Source organism: Capricornis sumatraensis, chromosome 16, assembly GCF_032405125.1.
Source record: "Capricornis sumatraensis isolate serow.1 chromosome 16, serow.2, whole genome shotgun sequence".
In the NCBI taxonomy this organism is placed as follows: domain Eukaryota; kingdom Metazoa; phylum Chordata; class Mammalia; order Artiodactyla; family Bovidae; genus Capricornis; species Capricornis sumatraensis.
Genome location: NC_091084.1, coordinates 29,760,162 through 29,781,078, shown reverse-complemented (window position 1 = coordinate 29,781,078; position 20,917 = coordinate 29,760,162). Strand labels below are relative to the sequence as shown.

General features: G+C 55.8%; 1 protein-coding gene across 1 annotated transcript; it reads right to left on the bottom strand.

The window, feature by feature from the left end:
• Positions 1-136: 136 nt before the first annotated feature.
• On the bottom strand, positions 137-15,637 carry SIDT2 (SID1 transmembrane family member 2). Its single transcript, XM_068987939.1, has 26 exons — positions 15,382-15,637; positions 13,481-13,602; positions 13,013-13,177; positions 12,863-12,908; positions 12,345-12,446; positions 12,164-12,247; positions 11,324-11,423; positions 11,064-11,129; positions 10,057-10,150; positions 9,687-9,739; positions 8,900-8,971; positions 8,689-8,769; positions 7,549-7,655; positions 7,175-7,248; positions 7,021-7,087; positions 6,406-6,479; positions 6,136-6,259; positions 5,790-5,907; positions 4,852-4,988; positions 4,534-4,642; positions 4,227-4,303; positions 4,007-4,053; positions 3,635-3,740; positions 2,820-2,930; positions 1,471-1,584; positions 137-1,397 (listed from the first exon to the last, which is right to left on the bottom strand). Exons 1-26 carry the CDS (start codon positions 15,562-15,564, stop codon positions 1,335-1,337), a joined length of 2,496 nt encoding a protein of 831 aa, XP_068844040.1. The 5' UTR covers positions 15,565-15,637; the 3' UTR covers positions 137-1,334.
• Positions 15,638-20,917: the final 5,280 nt, after the last annotated feature.

Sequence of the window (20,917 nt, the reverse complement as noted above, 5' to 3'; positions counted from 1 at the left end):
CATAGAAAACAGAAATGCAACCATAGCATGGAAACAGACATTAAACGGAGCTCTGAAGAAAGATCCAGACCCTCCGCCTCTCCCCAGCCCGAGGGAGAGCTAGAAAAACAAGTTGAGAATAAAACACATTCCCATCCCCAAGGCCGAGGCCCGACTTGATCTCCCCAACCTTGGCATCTGGAACAGACCAGGTAGGGCGAAAGAGCGGCCAGGGGAAGCAGAGTTGGGGCAACTCAGTGTAAACTCAAGGTTTCATACGTGTGCATGTGTGTGTGTAACACAGAACTTGGCTGAAGACTGGACGGAAACTTAGAAGCCAGCCCTGTGTCCCAGAGTGAGGCTGGACCAGGGACACAGAGGGGAAGGGCATGTCCCTTCCCTGAGCCCCTAAGACAGGCACTGGGGCTCCTGCGGCCATGGAGGAGCTGTGCTCTCTGTAGCGCCCCTCCTTTGCCTCTGGACATTCTTGGGCAGTGTCAAATGGCACTGAAAGGCCCGCAAGTGGGGCTTGGCAGGACTAAGGGCCTGGAAAGAGGACGAAAGGAAAGGAGTGAGGTGCTTCTTCCGTCCAATCCTGGTTGCCATCATCAGTGTGGGGGCTGATGGCACATGAGAAGACCTCCAAATCCAGCTCTTCAATCACAGGCGGCTCCCATGCTACGGGCTTTGTCCCTCGTTGCTAAAAAACCAGCCCTGAGCGCAGGTCAGAGGGAGGCGGCAGCGCTGTCCAGGATCCCTTGCAGGCCTTAGCACCAAAAACCCAGCACCAGCCAGTCTGCCCCCCAGATCCGACAGCCGCATCCATCCTGGCTGACCGGAGAGGGCAGTGATGGCAGGCAGGCGCAGACCCAGGAAAAGTGGAGTGAACTCTGGTGCAGGACAGACAATCGGGCCCCAGACTGGGGGCCCTGGAGTGGAAGCTCGGGCAAGAAGGGTGGGCTTTGGGTCCAGGCCAAGGGGGAAGGGGAAGGACAGCCAGAATGCAAGCCATGAAGTGGGCAGACAACGCTTCCCTCCTTCCTCCTGCAGAATGACAATTGGACAGCTGATGGACTGGGACCCGTGGAAGGCCCCAACACTGAGAAGAAAGCAGCAGTTTGGCCAACATTCAGGGTTGAAGGAGCACAGGCCTCATCCCTGGCAGAGGGCAGGAGCAAGGCTCAAGGTCACCCTGTGACTGTCCCAGGCCCAAGCCTGGGCTGGACCTTGCTGTCCCACCACCCCTGGCACTGGGCGGCAGGGCTGGGACTCAGGCCCCTGGCACTGTGGAACCTCCGGGAGGTGAGGGAGAGGAGCTCGGGGCTCCATGAGAGAAGCAAGGGGGCCCAGCTCCCCTAGAAGACGTAGATCTTGTCCCGCTGCACCGTGTCCAGGTCGTCGTCCAGCGTCAGCAACACCTGGGGGGGGGCGGATGCGGAGTCAAACGGGACAGGAGACCCCCTCTGCCCCCTCTCCAGTCCCTCCACCTACCAGGAATGACCCAAACATGGCGATGGAGGAGAGGAAGTGCCAGATGTCGTGATCGTCAAAGAAGTCGAGGAGGATGCAGTCCCGGTTGTGCTCCCGCGACTCTGCAGGGGTTTTCTGGAGAGGAACAGGGAGAGCTGTTTGCTGACATCGCCCGGCTGAGGCCGAGCCAGACCCACTTCCATTCGCTGGAGGGTACCTCTGATGCCAGAGAGCACCCTCTTTCGGGCTCACCCCTTGCCTTATCTCCCACATCTAAGAATTGACCTTTAGTTGCAAACTTCTCGCTAAGGGCACTGGTCCTGATTACCTTGCAGAGCTAGAAGCTCACCAAAGGCTCCTAACTAGTTCCCTGACTTAGACCTCGCCCCCTGCACCAATCAGTCCTCCAGGGCGTCTTCCAGCTCACTTTCTCTGTGAAACACTCAGCTCAGACAAACCTGCCCGAGGACAACAGTAGCCATCACCTGCACCTCATGGTCCTCCATGCTCTCTCCCCAATCTCTCTCCCGCCAACACTGGCTAGACTGTGTCTGAGGGCTGTCTGCGCCATACACGGAGGCTGCAGAGATGACCAAGAAAGATCTGGTCTGTTCTCAAGGAGCTCACCATCTCCACTTGCTCCCAAGTGAATGCATCATTGACCCCAAAGCTGCCTCCGTCTCATTACTCAAGTCATGGTGCCTCTGGGCCACAGAGTCTTTAAGGCCAAGAGCAAGGTCCACCTCCTCCAAGAAGCTTTCCTGGACCTCTTAACTCATAAAAGTCTTTCTGCCCTCTGCCTCCTGCACATCCCCTCACTTGTCCTCCCTGTTACCCTTCATCTTGTGCATCATATTGCAGAGAAAAGCCAGGAACTGACAGTCTTTCTGTCCCTGGAACTAGATTTTAAGTGTTTCAAAGGGGACTTCCCTGGTGGTCTAGTAGTTAGGACTCTGCACACTCATTGCCTAGGACCTGGGTTCACTCCCTGGTCAGGGAACTAAAATCCCACAAACTGTGCTGTGCAGCCCAAAATAAATAAATAAAATTGCTTCAAAAGCAGAGATCCTGCCAGACTTAGTTCTGATCACAGCAGGTGCCCTGTGAGCAGAGGGAAGAACCTGACATCTCTGGCTTCAAACCCCAGCGGTGCCACCACTGGCTGTGTGACCCTGGGCGGGTCACTTGTCTGTATGAGCCCCAGCTGCCGCGTTAGTAAAATGGGGATACCTCCACCACTGACATGGTCAATGCCAGGAGGATTAAACGTGAAAGCGGCTGTTAAAGAGCACTGGCGATGCTCACAAACAGGTTTGAAAAGAGACCTGTGTGTGGGCTCACAATGAGCCTGCAGCAGGAGAACTACTCACCTGCCAGGTGCTGAGTCCCTGGAAGAAGAAGAAGAGGGCAAAGCCCCAGACCACCGAGGTGCAGACGATGCAGAGCAGGGGAATGAGCTTGATCCTTTCCCCGCTCCGGAGCTAAGGGAAGATGGGGGAGACCGGCCTGAGGCCCCGCCCCACCCGGGGAGCACAACCAGCCTGAGGCCCCGCCCCACCCTGGGAGCACCCGAGTTGGGGGAGGGGGGTGGGAGACCGGCCTGAGGCCCCGCCCCACTTCCTCCCTGCCCTTCAAGCCGCTTCCCAGGCATTCAGGAGGGACCCTTTAGGAAGCCTTCTCGGATCCATCCCATCACCCCAGAGCCTCACCTGTCCCCACACTGGCAGCCAGGTGTCCTCACCCCTGAGGTCCACCCTGGCTGGGACTCTGTGTGCCCCTGTCTGCTGTGGGGTCACACTGGAAGGCACGAGGGCCCTGTGGAAACCCGTGGCCCTCCAAGACCCAAGCCCACCACAGTCTCAGCAAGCCCACCTCCTCAACCTTTCTGTGCGGAACGGCACTCTTGCCAGCTGTGTCCTGAAGTGCTACCAGTTCCGTGGGCCGTACTGAGACTACAGAAGGGGCTCAGGAAACAGGTCAGGATGTGGCGGGCTTCCGGGGAGTAGTGGAAGAGACTAGCCTCTCCCCTCCTCAAAACTCAGTGGATGGAGAGGGGCAGATGGAGACGGACAGAAAGATTCCCCTTCCCTCCCGGTGCTGCCCCAGGCAGGCTGTGTCAATGTCCCTCCCTTCAAAGCAGAGCGCTGGCCGGGCTGGCCAAGGAGGCTCAGCCTTCCCCGCTCACCTTCATAATAATGTAGAAGGCAAAGTAAAGAAGCAGGTTGCAGATGCCAATGGCCAACAAGTAGGAGGCGAAATCGTTGGGACGCATGATGAGCCCGTAGGCCGCCCTGGCAGGAGGGAGGGCCAGCTGGTGAAGCAGGGGACAGCCAAGAGCAAGGAAGGGGCTTCCCTCCCCACCCCCACCCTGTGTTTTATGACGATGTGGGGCGGGGTTCAGAGGCCCACAGAAGATGGAACCCCAGGGGCCAACACCTGTCTCCCGGGCCCCCGTTTCTCGTGCCCATATTTGTCCACAGCCCCCAAAGGAGCCAGCAGCTGGCCAAGTCCGAAGCTGCCCACCCCGCCTGGGGACGCAGGTGATGGCTGGACTCACAGCGACCAGTTGATGATGTTGCCCATGACCAGCAGCACCATGCGGTCCTGGAGGGAAGCAGAGACACGGGGCTGAGAGACTGGCGAGAAGGGGCGGGAGGCTCGAGTCAGCGGCCCCCACCCCGCCCCACCCCGGCAATCAGCTTCGCTCCGCCCATCCCCCACCCCCGACTGGAGGAAGCAGCGCAGACAGAGGAGGGGCCCAGGAGCTGGGCAGGTACCACGTAGAGAGGCCCGCTGCACTGCCGGATGCAGTCCGTGTAGAGCACGTGGAGGATGCGACGGCAGATCCCCGAGTCTGCGAGAACGGAAGGTGCTCAAAGACCCAGGCACCCTTTTGTCCCAGGCCCTGCGCTGCGCCAGCAGAGAGGGCCCAGGGCCTTCGGAGGCACAGCTGTGCCAAGGCCTCATGAATTCTGTGCCCAGGGATTCTTCCAGGGTCTCCGTGAGAGGACAGAGCCCCAAAGTCTCCTCTGAGGCCAGGTCCCCGAGGCCCCCAACCCCAGCAGGCCCTGGGCAAGCCCTCACCCAGCTTCCAGCGACCCATGTAATAGAGCTGTGTGCTGAGCAGCAGGGTGGCAGTGATGTGGATGACTGAGAAGACGATCCAGAACGCTGTGTTCCCCTTGCCGAAGACCTGAGGGGGCCCCCGAGGGCAGGGGTGAGGAGGCGCCAGGGAAAGCCCCCTCCCTCCGCCCCGGCCTGCCCTTCTTCTCGAGGAGCTGGGCTGGCACCCATGCCAGGCTGGGAGGGCGCGCTAGGGAAGGAGCAGGGGTCTCTCTGGCAGGGGTGTGTGCACATGTGTGCACCTGTCCTCCAGGTAAGCAGAGTGGGCTGGGGCCTCACCACGCCCAGCACGGAGAAGAAGATGACGATGGCCAAGCAGGCGTAGGCGCTGTAGGCACTGGCGTTGATGTCTGGGTGCCGCTTCTGGTAGAGCTTCAGCATGCAGAGCCCCGCGATCATGTACATGAACGACGTGTCTAGGCAGAGGGACGGATGTGGCCGTGAGCTGCGGAAACCTCCACTGAGCCCCAGCATGGAACCCCAGCCCCCACACCTCGTCATGGCCACAGAGCAAGCTGGTGACAGCCTGGCACTTGAACCCTGGCTGCTTGACTGTCCTGCCATGCCACACTACTGCCCCTGTGGCTGTCACCCACAGTCTGACTTCCCCTGATGACAAGGACAGCTCAGTCCAAGCACCCTGAGATTAGGAACTGTGTCTTAGTTATCTTTTTTTCCATAGAAAAGACTTGGCAGATGCATGAAACGGCACTCAGATGCCTATTTTCTACAAGCTAAGCTGCAAGGAGATCAAACCAGTCAATCCTAAAGGAAATCAACCCTGAATATTCTCTGGAAGGACTGATGCTGAAGCCAAAGTGTTAATACTTTTGGCCACCAGATGCAAAGAGCCAACTAACTCATTGGAAAAGATCCTGATGCTGGGAAAGATTGAAGGCAGGAGAAGAAGGGGGTGACAGAGGATGAGATGGTTGGATGGCATCACCAACTCAATGGACATGAGTTTTGAGAAAACTCCAGGAGATAGTGAAGGACAGGGAAGCCTGGTGTGCTGCAGTCCACGGGGTTGCAGAGCCGGACAAGATTTAGTAGCTAAGCAACAACAACAAGGTGTAGGTTCACGCAAGTCCTCCAGCCCTGGATTCTCCCACACAGCTGCATCTTGGGGATCTCAATCCTTGCAGGTGAGTGGGGAGGGCAAAGTCAGGCAGGTCCCTGTTCTAGGTTCAGCCAGCGAACAAGGAGGCCCCACTCACCAAACTGGAAATTGGTGTAGTTGGGGCAGACGTGATAGCAAGCGCTAAGCAGCCCCTCCATCATCAGGGCCGTGCCCATGGCATAGAAGAGGCCAAAGTGTTTGGGGATCCCACATTCCTGTCGGGGAGGGAGAAGGGAAAGGAAAGAGAGAAGGTGAGGTGGTGAGGTGGGAAAGGAGGAAAGAAGGGTCCCTGAAGAGGGAGATCACGAGAGAGGAATGGGCTGGGGATAGAGTGATTTAGGAAGGGCTGGGCTTTGATGGGCAGGGCTGGGTTGGGCAGGGCCATGCCTGCTAGCAAGGGTCTGGAGTGAGGCCTGGGCAGGTGGGGCGGGCGCGCTGCTCACCAGGGCGCAGAGGTCGTTGCGCAGCAGGGCCCGGTTGTGGTTGATCTCCCGTTGCAAGATGATGAGCAGGAAGAGCAGCCCCAGCAGGATGTACCCCAGGTTGCTGAGGATGTTGTTGAAGGCGCTGGAAGGGGTGACACGGGGCGCACTGTCTCGACCTCAGGCCCCGGGCCCCTTCCCTACCCTAGAGGTGGGCATTCAGAGAGCCCTGGCCCCTTGCACTGGTTCACCGAGAGATGGGAAAAGGGGGTCTCGCAAGACGATTCCCACCTGAGGTTGCCCAGCGGGTGGGCACAGAGGAAGTTGTAGTAGCAGATGTCCTGGTTCCCTGTGACATTCACCACCTGCAGTGGGAGTGGGGACAGGGTGGGGTGAGGGGGAGCTCCTAACTCTCCTGACTCAGGCCACAGCCTGGGCACCACCCGTCTGGTTCTCCAATGGATGAGGGGTGCCACCTCGGCCAGCACGTGTGTGCACACACCACCAGCGAGCCCCACTTCTAGCACGGTCACTGCCCTCCTCGCTAGGTGTGGCTGAAAACTCTCAAGGCATCACCATGACAGGTTCTTGCCTCACGGCATAGAGAAGAGGGAAGGGAAACTGAGACTGACTTTCTCACCACTTCCGTTTCATAAAATCCCCACAAACTGGGGGAGGTGCCATCAGGACTAGCATGCTGCTCCCCGTTTGGCCGATGAACCGACTGAGGCTCAGGGAGGTTGAAGGACTTGCTCAAGGCCACCCAGCTGGTAAGGCAGAGCTGGGACTGCAACCCTAGGACCTGGCCTTGCTCCAGAGCCTCAGGCTGGGAGGCTCTGCCTGGGCAACGCCCCAGAGTCTGTGGCAGCTGCTCAGAGGCTCTTAGCCTGGGCCCCGCCCGCTCACCGTCTGGTAGGTGATCACCAGCTGTACCACGGGAAGTGCGTAAAAGACGGCAATGGTGGCGATGTTCCTGGGGAGTGGGAGAGCGCTGGTGAGCTGGCAGCAGCCAGAAAGAGAACCCGAGACCCCACCACCCTGTCCTGCCCCACCCGCTCACCAGAAGTAGATCTGGTACTTCTTCCGCAGGACACGTTTGTCCTTGCGCGCCAGGTCAGCCACGTAGAGGTATTGCTACGTGGGGAGAAGCTGGAGTGAGCCCCCTGCCCCACCGCCCTGGAAGGCCCTCTTGCCCTGGTAGAGGAGGACAAGGGGGGCCTCCCTCCCACTGGCCAGGGTGCTGGTGGGCAGGGTTTCGGATGATCCAGAGGCCTGGGAGCCGAGTCAGTTTCTCCAGAAGCTATGCTGCCCTAACAGAGCTTTGCTTTCCTAACATGCCACGGGCCGGGGGCGGTAGGGGTAGGGGGCCTATGCAGGGCTGAACATAGAATCTCGCTTCCTTGTTAACCAGGGCCAGCCCTCCTGGGCTCACACCTTGGTGCGAATGACGTTCTTGTCTGAATCAATGTCGGCCAGAGTGTCGTAGTCATCTTCCTCCACGGAGCTCATGGAGTCCAGTCGTGGTCGAGTGCCCGCAGGGTCTGGGGAAGAAAGCGGGGAAGGGTTACCAGGTGGGCACTGAACCCAAAGTCTGCAGCAACTGTCACAATTTCTAGCTGGTGGGACGAGGCAAACTGTGGGCTCAGAGTTGGGGAGGAGGTGGGCTCAGGCCTGGGGAGGAGGCATGAGGGGCTCCCGAGTCCTGGAGGGAAGCCAGGACGGGCTCTGCAAACAGTCCACCTGGCAGGGACCGCGCAAGCCCTGCCCCTCACTGGGCTAGGGCTTCCAGCCCAGGACACTGAGCAGACCTCAGGCCCCAGACACGAGCAGCAGGACTGAATCAGCAGAAGTCATGCTGATGAGAAGATGCCCAGTCGTGTGGGTTCTGAGAAGACACTGCCGTGGCCCCTGCTGGGAAAAGACCCAGTGGGCCCTGGGGTGCAGGCAAGGGTGACAGGCCACCTCTAAGAAGCACCGGCCACTTCATCCTGTTCTTTTCCCACGTCATCAGAAGCTTCCTCCCACAGCCTTGCTGACCAAAGTCCCCAGAGGCTGGGACGTCACACCCTTGCCCACAAGCCCCAGCAGGCCAGCAAGAGAGGTGCTGGGAAACATAACAGCTGACCAACATCTGGCCTGGGGATGGCGGGGGTGCCAGCCCCCCAGCATCAGGGGCCAGTGCCTGCCTATTTCAAAAGACACACGAGCTAGCAATTATCGGCATTAGACGGGCAAGCCATGCACAAAGCATCTTTCTGGTCCTCGAGCCTCCTGGCTCCAGTCAACCGCCCTGGCAGGAGCTGATTGGCAGAGCAGTGCCCACCCTCCCCACATCTACCCATGGCAATGCACAGCTGCCGCATCTGGCCAAAGGGGAGGCGTCGCTTGAACTGGTCGTGCCCTTCAAAGGAAAGGGAAAGTTAGCGGGGAAGCAGGGGCCAAGGAGGAAGGGATGAGGGAGGAGGAGGCAGGGAGACAGCAAGCCCTTCCCTGGTTCCAGCAGCTGGCAGAAGAGGCAACAGCAGCTAGCACCAGCCCAGCATCACACAGCCCTCCCCTGCTTGGCCCACTCACCCGGGTAATTGTAGGATAGGTCCCCGGGGCCCGCGCTGTCAACCAGACCGTCGGTGGAGCCAGTGGAGCCAGAACCATTCTCTGCAGGGGAATCGTAAGTGGTGAGGCCGGTAGGAGAGACCTCGGGGCAGGTGGCCCTGGACCCAACCCCAGGGGTTGCTGAGGAGGCCACTGGAGGTGATGACCAGCAAGCTTGGGCGCTGACACCTACCAAAGGACCCGTAGTTGTAGCCATCATAGGGGGAGGTGCCAGGAAAGGAGTCGGCCAGGACCCGAGGGTGACCTGCAGGGAGAAGTCAGGGACCTTTAGCCTTGGCAGCAGAGAGAGGCTGAAAGCCAGGGAGAAGAGGGCAGGAAGACTCCAGAGAAGAGAGATGCTGAGGACCATGGTGGCAGCAAAGAACAAGCAGCTATCGTTCCAGCAAACACAGTGCCTCCCACCACCACCACCTGCCCCAGTAGAAACATTCACCCCCTCTGTCCTCCCTAGAGACTGCAATGTCAAGGAACTGACCATCTAAGTTACCAGCAGCAAGGACAGACCCACATCGCCGGCCTGGGTCCCACACAGAGCCCCCTGAAAAACTTCCCTTTCCCACCCACTCTAGATGCCAGCTCCTCTGCCCACAGCCCCTGGAGCTTACCAAGAAGAGAAGCTGAGAGAGAAGGTCCCAAGCAGGAGGGAAGACAGAGTGGGACAGAAGAAAGGGAAAGAGAACGAAAGGTTAATAATCCCAGACAAGGTGAGCTGCGTTATCTGAAGCGGCAGACTAGGTACGCAGACCCAGGCATGGTGTGAATCAAGTGATGGCCTTTAAAATGGGTGTGTTAGAGACCAAGAGGCACTCCGTCCCAGCCCCATTTCCACCTGCGCTGTTACTCCCTATCTGAACATCCCAAAGCCCCTGCCTCCTCCAGCCCCCACGGGCACCATCCACCGCTATCCCCTCCACACCACAAAGCAGACAGCCCTCCCCACCCAGACCCTCTGCAGGTACCGCTTTCTGGGCAGGCTCGGTCCACGGCCACCAGAAGGCTCTTCTTCCTCTGCCTGCGGGGACAGAATCCAGAGGCAAACCAGAAGGGCAGGAGGAGGCGCCGTCCTCTGCTGGGCCGGTCTGCCTTCCACCCTCTCCATCCCACAGCCCTGGCCTCCCTCCATGACCCCAGGGGTCCTCCCAGGCTGGAAGCAATGCGGGGTCTCCCTGCTGGGGAAGAAGACTGAGGGGGAGGGGTTGGTCTCCAGAGGAGAGGCCCAGGGACCTGAGACCCTCACAGGGACTCGCCTTCCTCTGCCCCATGGAGGGCGCTCAGATCTGGCCAGGCCATTTCCCCGGAGCAGGGGAGGGTCCAGCGGTTCCACTGTACCTCCAGTTTTCCCAACAGGCCAGGAGCACGGTAAGCAGGTAGAAGGAGAGAAATATGCCCAGGCAGAAGAGCATACCGCCAACATAGGCCTCCGCTGTGGGGAGGGGAGCGGGCAGGGAAACAGACCAGCGCTTTCCAAGCCTGCCCGCCACCGCACACGGGCCCAGCCTCATCTCTCCCACATCTCCCCTCGGTGGAATGGCCCAGCCGGTGCAGACAATACACCAGACTCAACGTGGTTCCTGTCTGCTCAAGTGCCTCCCTCTGCTAGAGCTTTCTGTTCTAGTTCTTTCTTCTTGACTTAATCTTCAAAGCACAGCTGAGGCGCTGTGTCCCCTAGGAGGCCTTCTCCGCCCTGACCTCCCACAGAGACCGTCCTGGGCTCCTCACAGCCCTCGGCACCGTACAGGGCAGCGGGCTCTAGGCAGCGGCGCCCCAAGGACCACAGGTGGAGCACTGGGCCCGCAGAAGGGGCTTGAGACAACGTGCTGAGGAAGGACTCTGCGTGGCGAGGCAGCTGCTCTCCCCTCCCGTCACAATCTTTTATGTTTACCTTATACGTTCCACTTTACAAAGGGCTCTATTCAATCACTCAGTAAATATTTTTTGAGCCAGACTAAAGGGCCAGGAAGTTTCCTACCAATTTTGTAGGACTGGCCAGTTTGGCTGAACCGACTTAGTGAGACTAACAGAGACTAACAGATTTCTAGTACTCCTATTATAGAGATGGGGAAACTGAGGCTCAATGAGATTACCCTGCCTATAAAGGCAGGCACAGATCTAGAACTCAGTCCCGCAGTCTCTTCACTCATGGATGCTCCGAAGTGCATTACGCTGGCACTCGCCGCGCTCCCATCATGAAGTCTGCCAAGAACACTCCTCCTTCCTACTCTGTCAGCCTGCTCGGGTAGGCCCTCCTCATCCGTCCCATTCAGAAAACACTCCTACTCCAGGCCTGAAAGAGGAGCCAGAAGCCAGGCCATCCCCACTCAGCCACCCACACTCACACGTGACTGCTCTCGAGACCAGCACGGACAGGGTTTTCTGGCGGTGCCCTTGATCAACTGGTTCATCTGGAAGTAAAATGTCAAAATGGCAAATAAGTGTCTGCCTGGAGCTTGGGTAGAGTTGGTGGGATCAGGCCTGGACGAGTCCAGGGCCAAAAACCTAAATCCCATCAGATCCACCAGCCATGCAGGCTCTTCTACCTCCCAGGAAGAGCCCAAGCCCTCTCCACCCCCAGCCAGGCCCAGGGCACAAAATGTACCTTCTATAAAGGGGTAGAAAGGCAGGGAGCCCCCACAGGCCTGGTCTTCAGTTTTCACCACCACCACCACGTAAAAGCTGTTGCTGGGGAAGTCCTTACGCTGCAGGATGATGACGGTGGTGACGGTGACGGTGGCGGTGACGGTGGTGGTATGATGAGACTGCTGTCTTCACATCACCAGCACCATTTGTCCTCACCATCCCCACCCTCTTCTTAACAGACACTATGCTAAACACTTGGCATATATATTATTTTAATTAATCCTCACGAAGATCCTCACAAGTAGGTACTATCGTCATCCCTGTTGGATGTGAGCTTGGAGTCACACTGCCAGTAAGTGGTACAGCCAGGATCATCTGACTTCAGAGCCCAAACCCTGCACCTCTATTATTGCCAGGTGAGCAAATGTGGGTAGGCCCACCACCGTGGAAGCCGTGGGGGCCCTGCTGCAGTTTGAGCATCAGTCAGAAGGAAAAGTGGAGGGGTCATGGTGCCTCCACCAGCTGCACAGCTGGATGTCATGAGGTGAACATCTGCCTCCCCCTCCCTGGCCCCAGCACAGGTTCTAGCCTTTGCCAAGAGCAGCCCTCATCACCAGCCAGTTGTGGGGAATGGGGCAGACATGATAGCCATAAAGGATACTCTGCTCTTTCCTGTCCCCAGAGGCAACTGGGATTGAGATTCAATGCTTGTAAATACCAGGGGACCCAAAGTCTTGGGGACTGGCACACCAAGACTCAGCCCTGAGGCAGGTTAGGAATGGGGCAGGGGCAAAGCAGCACGGTTGAGTAAGGCTAATCACCTGGCCGCATCCCCCATGGGGCCACGTGCATTTCCTACCTGCACGGTGATGGCTGCCTTCTTGGTCATCGTCTGATACATGCCGATGAAGGCTACGTTGTTGTCTAGGTCATACACAGGACACTGCAGGGGGAGGAGGGCAGAGACAGATGGACAGGGTCCTGGGCCCTGTCCCCTCTCTTCAGCAGCCCGGCGCACCACTGGCGGGCCGCTGACTCACCAGCACATCCTGGATGGAGATCACTGAGCAAGGGAAGGCCGTGTTGGAGGCCACCTTGACGATGACCGAGTCCACTCCTTCTGGGAACTCATACTTGAAGTACTGAGGGCACAGGAAAGGAGGGAGAGCCCCATCCCGTGAGGATGCTTTCTCTGCCCCTCTAAAGGGAAGGGTGTGAATCCTCCCAGGGTCAGGCAGTGGAGACTCTCTGCAGAGAGAGGCTCTGACCACAAGCAGCAGCCCCATTTCCCACACACTGCTTCCCTCAACCTCAGCTGGGCATGCAGGACCACGCCCAAGAGGCAAGTAGAAGAGATGGCCATCCAAGCCCATGTCTCTGCACTTCCCAGGCCGTCTGTTCCCCACCACCTTGGAGCCAGGGCTTCCATCTCTATAGAATTCTCCATGGAGAGTACAGCCAACCTGAAACTCCTGGCAAAGACTGCTGGCCACCCCCACCCCCAAGTTCAAGCCTCCCCATTTCTCCCCCTGAGAGGCAGTAGACAGGGAGGCCTTACCTGGGGCTGCGCTGCCGTGGTGTTGAAGCTGAATGGCTCCCCGGTCCTGTGGGGCAGAGAAGAGCCGCCCCCGCCCCGCCCCAGCACCATCACTCCCAGAGCTTGGGAAGGAGGACAGTCCCGCACGCCCCCTCCCTCTCCCCTGCAGACCTGAGCACGAAGTCGTCCATTCGGCTGACGCGGAGCTGGTACGTGGTGTTAACTGGTGACAGGGTGGACACATCCACGTAGAAGAACTGGACCTCGGACTCATTCTTGGTGGGGGGCTGACACAGCGTTCGCTCCACCTTTTGGTAGAGGTACTTGCGCTGGAACCTATGGCCCGAGGCAGAGTCAGGACATGACTGCGGTCCTGCCGCTCCAGGGGACCAGGGCCCTCGATTCCTCCACCCTGGTCCCACCACCTCGCTACCCGACCCCCGCGAGGCTGACAAGCTCCCGGTCGGCTGGCTTGGCCCTCTTGCTGTTGACCAGCCTTCTGTCTTAGGGGATTGGGAGGAGAAACAGAGGGGTGCCGGGGTGGTCAGAGGCCCTGGACAAGGGTCTGGGTGAGGTTCTGATCAAGGCCTGGCCTCAGAAGACCCACCCCCACCCCCCAGCCGCCCAGGTCCTACTCACATCCCTCGGAGGATCAGGGGCACCTGGAAGGACACCACCGCCTCCTTCTGGCGGACCACAAACAGCAAAGGAGCACCCTTCTGCTTGTTCAGGACATTCACGGACACTCTCACACCTTCCGTCTACAGGGGGACATGGACATGGCCTTTGGTCAAGCCCGTGGTGGCTCTAATTCTTTCATGGGGAACTCATGGCTCCAGAGACCGTGAGCTCTGCCCTCGCTCCGCAGACCACTCTGAGCTCTCCCATCTGGGTTGGGCTGGGGAGACACCTAATGGCAGCCCACTCCAGTGCTCTTGCCTGGAGAATCCCATGGACAGAGGAGCCTGGCGGGCTACTGTCCACACACACACACACACACAGACACACACACACACACACACACACACACAGACACACACACACACACACACACACACAGACACACACACACACAGAGCTTCTGCCAGAGCAGCCCTCAGCGTCCAGGAGGGGCTTAGAAGAGAGGACAGGAATCACAATGAAGACCTGGGGTATCCCCCAGGACACCCCACTTCTGTAAAAGTTCACGGTGTGCACATGTGCCCGCATGCACATGCATGTACACACATATGTGCATATGGAGGGACACAGGAGAGCAAGAGTGCTCCTCAGCCTCCTTCCTTGTGAGTCAGGAAAGCTGCTGTTCCACAATTCATCTGGTGGCCAGAGGCCACACACAGGGCAGTGGGGAAACAGGACTTGTTGAAAGCCAAGAAGGCCAACTTCTATCCTCAGCTCCGACCAAAGGTCGGGGCTGTGGAAAAGTCACTTCACATCTCTGAGCCTCACCTTACCCCCTCTATAAAATGCAGACACTGCCACTCTTGGCACTATGAAGGAAAGGATATAGGACACTCAGAGCTTAAAGAAAAAGAATAAAATTAAATTAATCTTGGGAATGCTTGTTATTGGGCTGCTGAAACCCAAACTCAGGGCAGCACTCCCCTGAGGGGTAGAGGCCACAGCCCTCAGGGTAACCCCACATATGGGTAACCTCATATATGGGGGCAAACAGAGGCAGGACTCTAAGCTGGATGAGATCAAACTTCAGAGAACAAGCACTGAAGGCTGATCCTGGCCTGCCATCGAAACCTAATACCTCCCTATTCTAGAGAAAAAAAAATCAGATTCCCATTCTGAACTCCACTATTTCTTAGTAAATCCAGTCCTGGTGAGAGCTGAGTCGGAGACCATTAGCCAGGCTGGGGCAAGAGTTCTCTCAATTTCAGCCCCACCTTGGGTCTGAACTTCCCAGACCCAGCTGTGCCCGGTGCTCAGCTCACAGGTGGGGAGGAAATGAAAGAGCAATCAGAGTGGGGAAGCTTCTCCACGGTAGGCAAACTCCCTCTCCCCTCCCCACCCACCCTGGGGTTGGCTGTATCCCCACCACCTTCAACTTACAAGGCCATCTGGCTTTCTAAGGGAGGATGAGGGCTGGGAAGGTCCCAGCAGTTACAGCAGCCTGGAAAGGCCTGCATTCATTTCCCCAGGGAGTTTCAGCCATAAGCAACCCCCAAGCCCTGGGCAGAGCCTTTCAGCTTGGGCCAGTCTCATCCTCCTGGGGTTTTCTGGGCCAAGCCCAGTAGCAAGCCTGCTTCCTTGCTCCCAGACCCACAGCACTGTCAAGATTCTGAGTGTTGGGTAGGGAGCAAGGCCAGTCCTGCTCAGACTACCGCTGATGGAAAGGAAGTGATGGAAAAGAGAAGCGGGGAATGAGGCAACTTCAGAAGCCTGTCCAGGTGTAGCTTCAGAACAAACATCCCCAGCGCAGGAGGAAACTGTTGGCCAGAGGGTCCAGTGTGGCGCTGGAAAACCCAGGGGGGTCGCTGTTCCGGCTCGCCCCACTCGCCACCAGCCCGGAGCCCAGCCCCTTCCCTCACCCGGTTGCGGGTCACGGTGTGGTTGAAGGTGTAGATGTTGACCAGCTCGCTGTTGACCTCATCCACGTAGGTGCGCTCAAACTCCGCATCTTTCTGCGAGACGTTCTTAGGCCCCAGAACTCCCAGATGGCTCTCGACCGAGGCCACCAAGAGAGCCAAGAAGGGCAAGCCCAGGGCGAACATGGCCCCGGCAGGGTGGCAGTGGCAGCGGCAGCGGCGGCAGCAAGCGACAGGACACCTCCAGGGCGGGTTGGGGCTTGGGCCGCAGCTTCCAGCATCGCACCAGGACCAGAACTTTAACCCCGGCCTGAGATTAGGAAGCGTCCCCTCCCTGGAGCCGCAGACGCGCTCTCAGGGACCAGGGAGGGGACGGGGCGGCTGGGGGCGGGAGGGCCGGGGGAAGGGTGACGGGCCTCAGGAAGGGGCCCCAGCTCGCCAGGGGCCGAACACGGCCGGGAGACTCGGTGGGCGCCCGCCGGCGATGTGACAGCCGGGAGGCGGCTGGTTGCTGGGAGCCTGGAGACGCCGCCGGGGAAAAGGGGGAGCGAGGGAGGGAGAGGAAGCCGGTGGCCGAGCCAGCCGCGAAGGGGCGGAGAGTCTGAGGGTGAGGGGCGTGATAGGAGGTAGCGACCCGACGCCGCGCGGCGCCGCCAGTTCTTTCGGGCGCCGGCCCTTTAAGGGCGGGCAGACGCGGCGGCTTCGGCGCTCAGAACTCCAGGGAGTGAGCGACGCCGCGGGGCGGTAAACAGCAGGACTGCCGGCCCGCCCGCTGACGTCAGGGGAAACTGACACCGATTTAAAGGGCCAGGGCTCGAATTGGGTCTTAAAGGGGCCGCCGCTTTCCAGCTGGAGGCCTTCTCCCACTTCTATCCTGTTGCCGCCTCCTCTTTCATTATCTTTCCCGTCCCTGAAAGGTCACTTTGGATTAGATGGATGGCTCCGTGAAGGATCTCCAAGAATTGGATTCTCGTTGACAAATTCTCTTTCTCAAACATAACGATTACCCTCACCCCTTCAACGCTGCCATTACCTCTAACACTACCTCTAACACTCCTGGGCCTTTTTTTTTTCCTCCCAACGATCCTGAGAAAAGAAAAATTTCTAAGAACTAGGAAATTGCCCGCGCAGGGGGAGCCCAGACAGAACCGCCAGAGGAACCCTCTCGCCTCCCTGAAGCGGCCACATAGCTTCAAGGATGCCTTCAGAGTTTGCCTTTGTCTCTGATGAGGCAGCTACAAAGTTCATTGAAAGATAGTGACTTTGTAAATTGGTGAAACCCTTCTACAAATTATTTTTGCACGCTGTCTTAAGAAGCTTAAAGAGTTTACACTCTTAGATCCAGTAATTCCACTTCTGGGGCACTATTCTAACAAAATAAGAAATACAGATTTAAAAAATTGTGTGGGCAAATATGCTTATCACTGTGATATTTACATAAAGCATAAAGGAAACAGCTTAAATGTCCACAATGAAGGAGTGGTTAAGTGTTCTATTATCATGAAACCATGGAAAGTGACGCCGAAGACTTTTAGGAATATGCAAGCAAAGAATTCAAAATATGACACTATATAAACAGTTTTCAAATACATAGAAAAACACTGACAAATGCATGAAATTTAGTAATGAGTGTCTTTGAATTACAGGCTTCCCAGGTAGCTCAGATGGTAAAGAATTTGCCCCCAGTGTGGGAGATCCAGGTTTGATCTCTAGATTGGGAAAATCCCCTGGAGAAGGGAATGGCAACCCACTCCAGTATTCTTGCCAGAGAATTCCAGACAGAGGAGCTTGGCAGGCTATAGTCTATGGGTCACAAAGAGTCAGACACTACTGCAAGGAGATCAAACTAGTCCATCCTAAAGGAGATCAGTCCTTGGTGTTCATTGGAAGGACTGATGCTGAAGCTGAAACTCCAATACTTTGGCCACCTGAAGAGAAGAACTGACTCATTGGAAAAGACCCTGATGCTGGGAAAGATTGAGGGCAGGAGGAGAAGGGGATGACAGAGGATGAGATGGTTGGATGGCATCACCAACTCAATGGACATGAGTTGAGCAATCTCTGGGAGTTGGTGATGGACAGGGAAGCCTGGCATGCTGCAGTCCATGGGGTCACAAAGAGTCAGACACGACTGAGAGACTGAACTGAAATGAACTGTGTTTGGGATGGGGAGAAATGTCCCAACTCTGCCTCATGTTTGGGGGCAACGTGTGCCCCTCGGCCTTTTAAAATGCACATGGAGACCCTACATACAGGTTTTTTTTAATATTTATTTATTTGGCTGTGCCAAGTCTTAGTTGCGGCACGTGGGATCTTCAGTCTTCATTGCAGCATACAGGATCTTTTAGTTGCAGTACGTGGGATCTAGTTCTCAGACCAGGGTTCAAACCCAGGCCTCCTGCATTATGAGCGCAGTCTTAGCCACTGGACCACCAGGGAAGTCCCTACATACAGTTCTTGAATCCCAGCTTCTAGAGATGGAAGAGGAAAGGAGGAGAAGGGGGCAGCAGAGGATGAGACGGTTGGATGGCATCACTGACTCATTGGACATGAGTTTGAGCAAACTCCAGGAGACAGTGAACGACAGGGAAACAAGGAGTGCTGCAGTCCATGGGGGTCACAGAGTCTGACACGGCTGACTGAACACCACCACCAAGAGGTGGAACTCAGGAATGTGCATTTTAAGAAGCACTCCAGAAGTTTGCTCTGCACAATAAATTTTGAGAACTACTGCCCTGGGGGCCAAACAACCTTGGCCAATCAATATTCCTGTTTGCTCCCTTTCTCTGGGCAACATCTTGGGAGAAATCTATTCAAATAAACCCAGAAGGGAGTCTTCCTGTTTTCAAGGTCCCCAGGGCTTGAGCGTTGAGACAGGGTTGGGGGTGGAGGCGGGGAGCTGCCCTGTATTTTCTTGACTTCTCTGGTCTGCAGAACTTTCCTCCGCCCTTCTGCCCCACCCACTGCTGGTAGGAGGTTTGGAGGTGGGGGTGGGGGAGAGTCAGCACAAGCTTGTTATGAATAGGTCCTTTCTGAAGTCTGGCAGCCCTGAGTGGAGAGAAGACTTTTGTTGGCTGCAGCAGTCAGCAAAAAAGAAGGGCAGTACTGGGTCTCAAAGCCAGACTTCTGAGTGCAAAGAGACATCAAGTTCTGAGGGCAGACCCCCTAACCTTCTGTATAGGTCCAGCCACTGCATTCTCTGCCATGTTTTATAAAAAGCCCAACCCCAGCCCTGGTGATGAAGAGGGGGAAAGGTGGGGTCACAAGGCTGGAAGACTTTCATTTCCCTGTCACCCATCCTTCTCAGCCTGAATGTAGAAAGGACCTGGGAAATGGGACCATTCACCAGACAGCTGACCAGGTCCCCAGCTTTCCATGAGTCCAGCTCCATTGTCTGTCACAGGATTTTCAAAGTTTGGAGCAAGAGGACAGGGAGGAAACTTCGGCTGGCTCAAGGGTATTGTTAAAATGACCTAAATTCACCAAGAACAGGATGCTGTAGGAAGTCCAGTAAACGGATCAGCTGAATTTGATCAAATAATTGAGGAATCTATGGGTAGGTGGTGGCTGTCCCTGTGGGTAGGTGGCAGAATCACATCAGACTTTAGAATAAAGTAATGATACAACTTTAACCCAGAAGAAAAAGTTGCAAAACCAACCCTCCTGAAGGAAACGAACTTGAATTTCCCTATTTCCATTGTGACTGTAGAAAGGGCTCAGTTTATCTACTCAGAACTCTGATGGCCATCCTGGATACAGGCAGTCCTGGAAACAAGAGTATATAGCTCTTCTTTCCATCAGGTTTCCCTGATGGCTCAGGCAGTAAAGAATCTGCCTGCAATGCAGGAGACCTGGGTTTGATCCCTGGGTTGGGAAGATCCCCCAGAGAAGGGAAAGTGTACCCACTCCAGTATCCTTGCCTGGAGAACCCCACAGACAGAGGAGCCTGGCTGGCTACAGTCCATGGGGTCACAAAGAGTCAGACACGACTTAACGACTTTCAGTATCATGCAATTTCTGTTCTTTCCCAGGGCTGCCTTCCTGTCTGTTTATCTCTCCTTCAAGAACTATAAAAAGATGGTGCACATTAGATTAGGAATCAGTTAAAAATACAGTATTAACTCTGTCCTGAGGATAAGGTCTCAGACCCATCTCACGGCTTCATGGTGTTGTGGGAAAAGCAAGGACTTTGATGATATAAAGTTCTATGTTTAATTCCCTGCATTGTCCACCTTAGACAAATTACAGTTTCTGAGCCTTCAGGATCTACCTCTCATCCCAATCATGTGCTCCTAAACGCCACACAGTGGAGCTGGGCTTGACTGCATTCATCATCCTAAACTATTGTCTAAAGGGTAGGAGGGGAGTCAAGGGAGAGCAGCTTTGACTGTGTGAGCAGGACTTTCTGCCAGAGACACATCAGCCTCTTTGCATTTCCTAAACCTGGGCTTTCACCACTCTGATGGGGAAATATGCACAATGAGTTCAGGCCCTGCATCTGGTTCCCTGTGACCATGTGATAGAAAGAAACCTCAGGGCTTTCCAGGAAATGAGTCTGGTCATCAGGCTGCTGAAAACAAGCAGATGAATAATTGATCAACTCAAATCCGCGTCTCCAAAGATCACTGATAAAATTGAGCCAGCCATCATCCTATTTCAAGAAAGCTTGCTTCTCTGGCTAAGAAATCAGAAAATGTAACTGAAGAACATTACACTTCTGACTGTATCTAAAGATTGCATGCAGCTCCCAAATTCTTATTCATAGAACGGATTCCCTCTCTTTACATTCTAGCTGGGACCCCATAGCTGCTTCTGTTATTTCATTGGTCCCTGGAGCCTTCACAAGTAATTTTTTTATTCATATACCTTTTTTCCTCTGAACCAATCTAGCTTTTTCTTCTAGTTTCATTTTTCCTATAAAAACGATCTTTATTGAGACATCCCTGGCGGTCCAGTGGCTAAGACTCTGTGCTTCTCCTGCAGGAAGCGCGAGTTCCATCCCTGGTATGAGAACTAAGATCCTACGTGTTGTGTGGCATAGTTAGAACAAAAAAAATGTATTCATTCCATTTAGGTTTTTTTTTTTTAATTTTTCATTGAAGTGTGCTTGAATTATACTGATATACAATATTATATGATACTGAAGCTGAAGCTCCAATACTTTGGCAAGCTGATGCAAAGAGGTGATATAACTGGAAAAGACCTTGACGCTGGGAAAGATTGAAGGCCAAAGGAAAAAGGGGTGGAAGAGGATGAGATGGTTAGACAGCATCATGACAAAGGACATGAATTTGACCAAACTCCAGGAGATAGTGGAGGACAGAGGAATCTGGCGTGCTGCAGTCCATGAGGTCGCAAAGAGTCAGACATGACTTAGGGACTGAACAACAGTGAAAATACGATGTGTTACAGGTGTCCGATATAGTGATTCACAATTTTTAACGGTTATACTCCATTTATAGTTATTGTAAAATATTAGCTATATTTCCCATGTTGTACAATATATCCTTGTAACTTACTTTACACATAATAGTTTGTA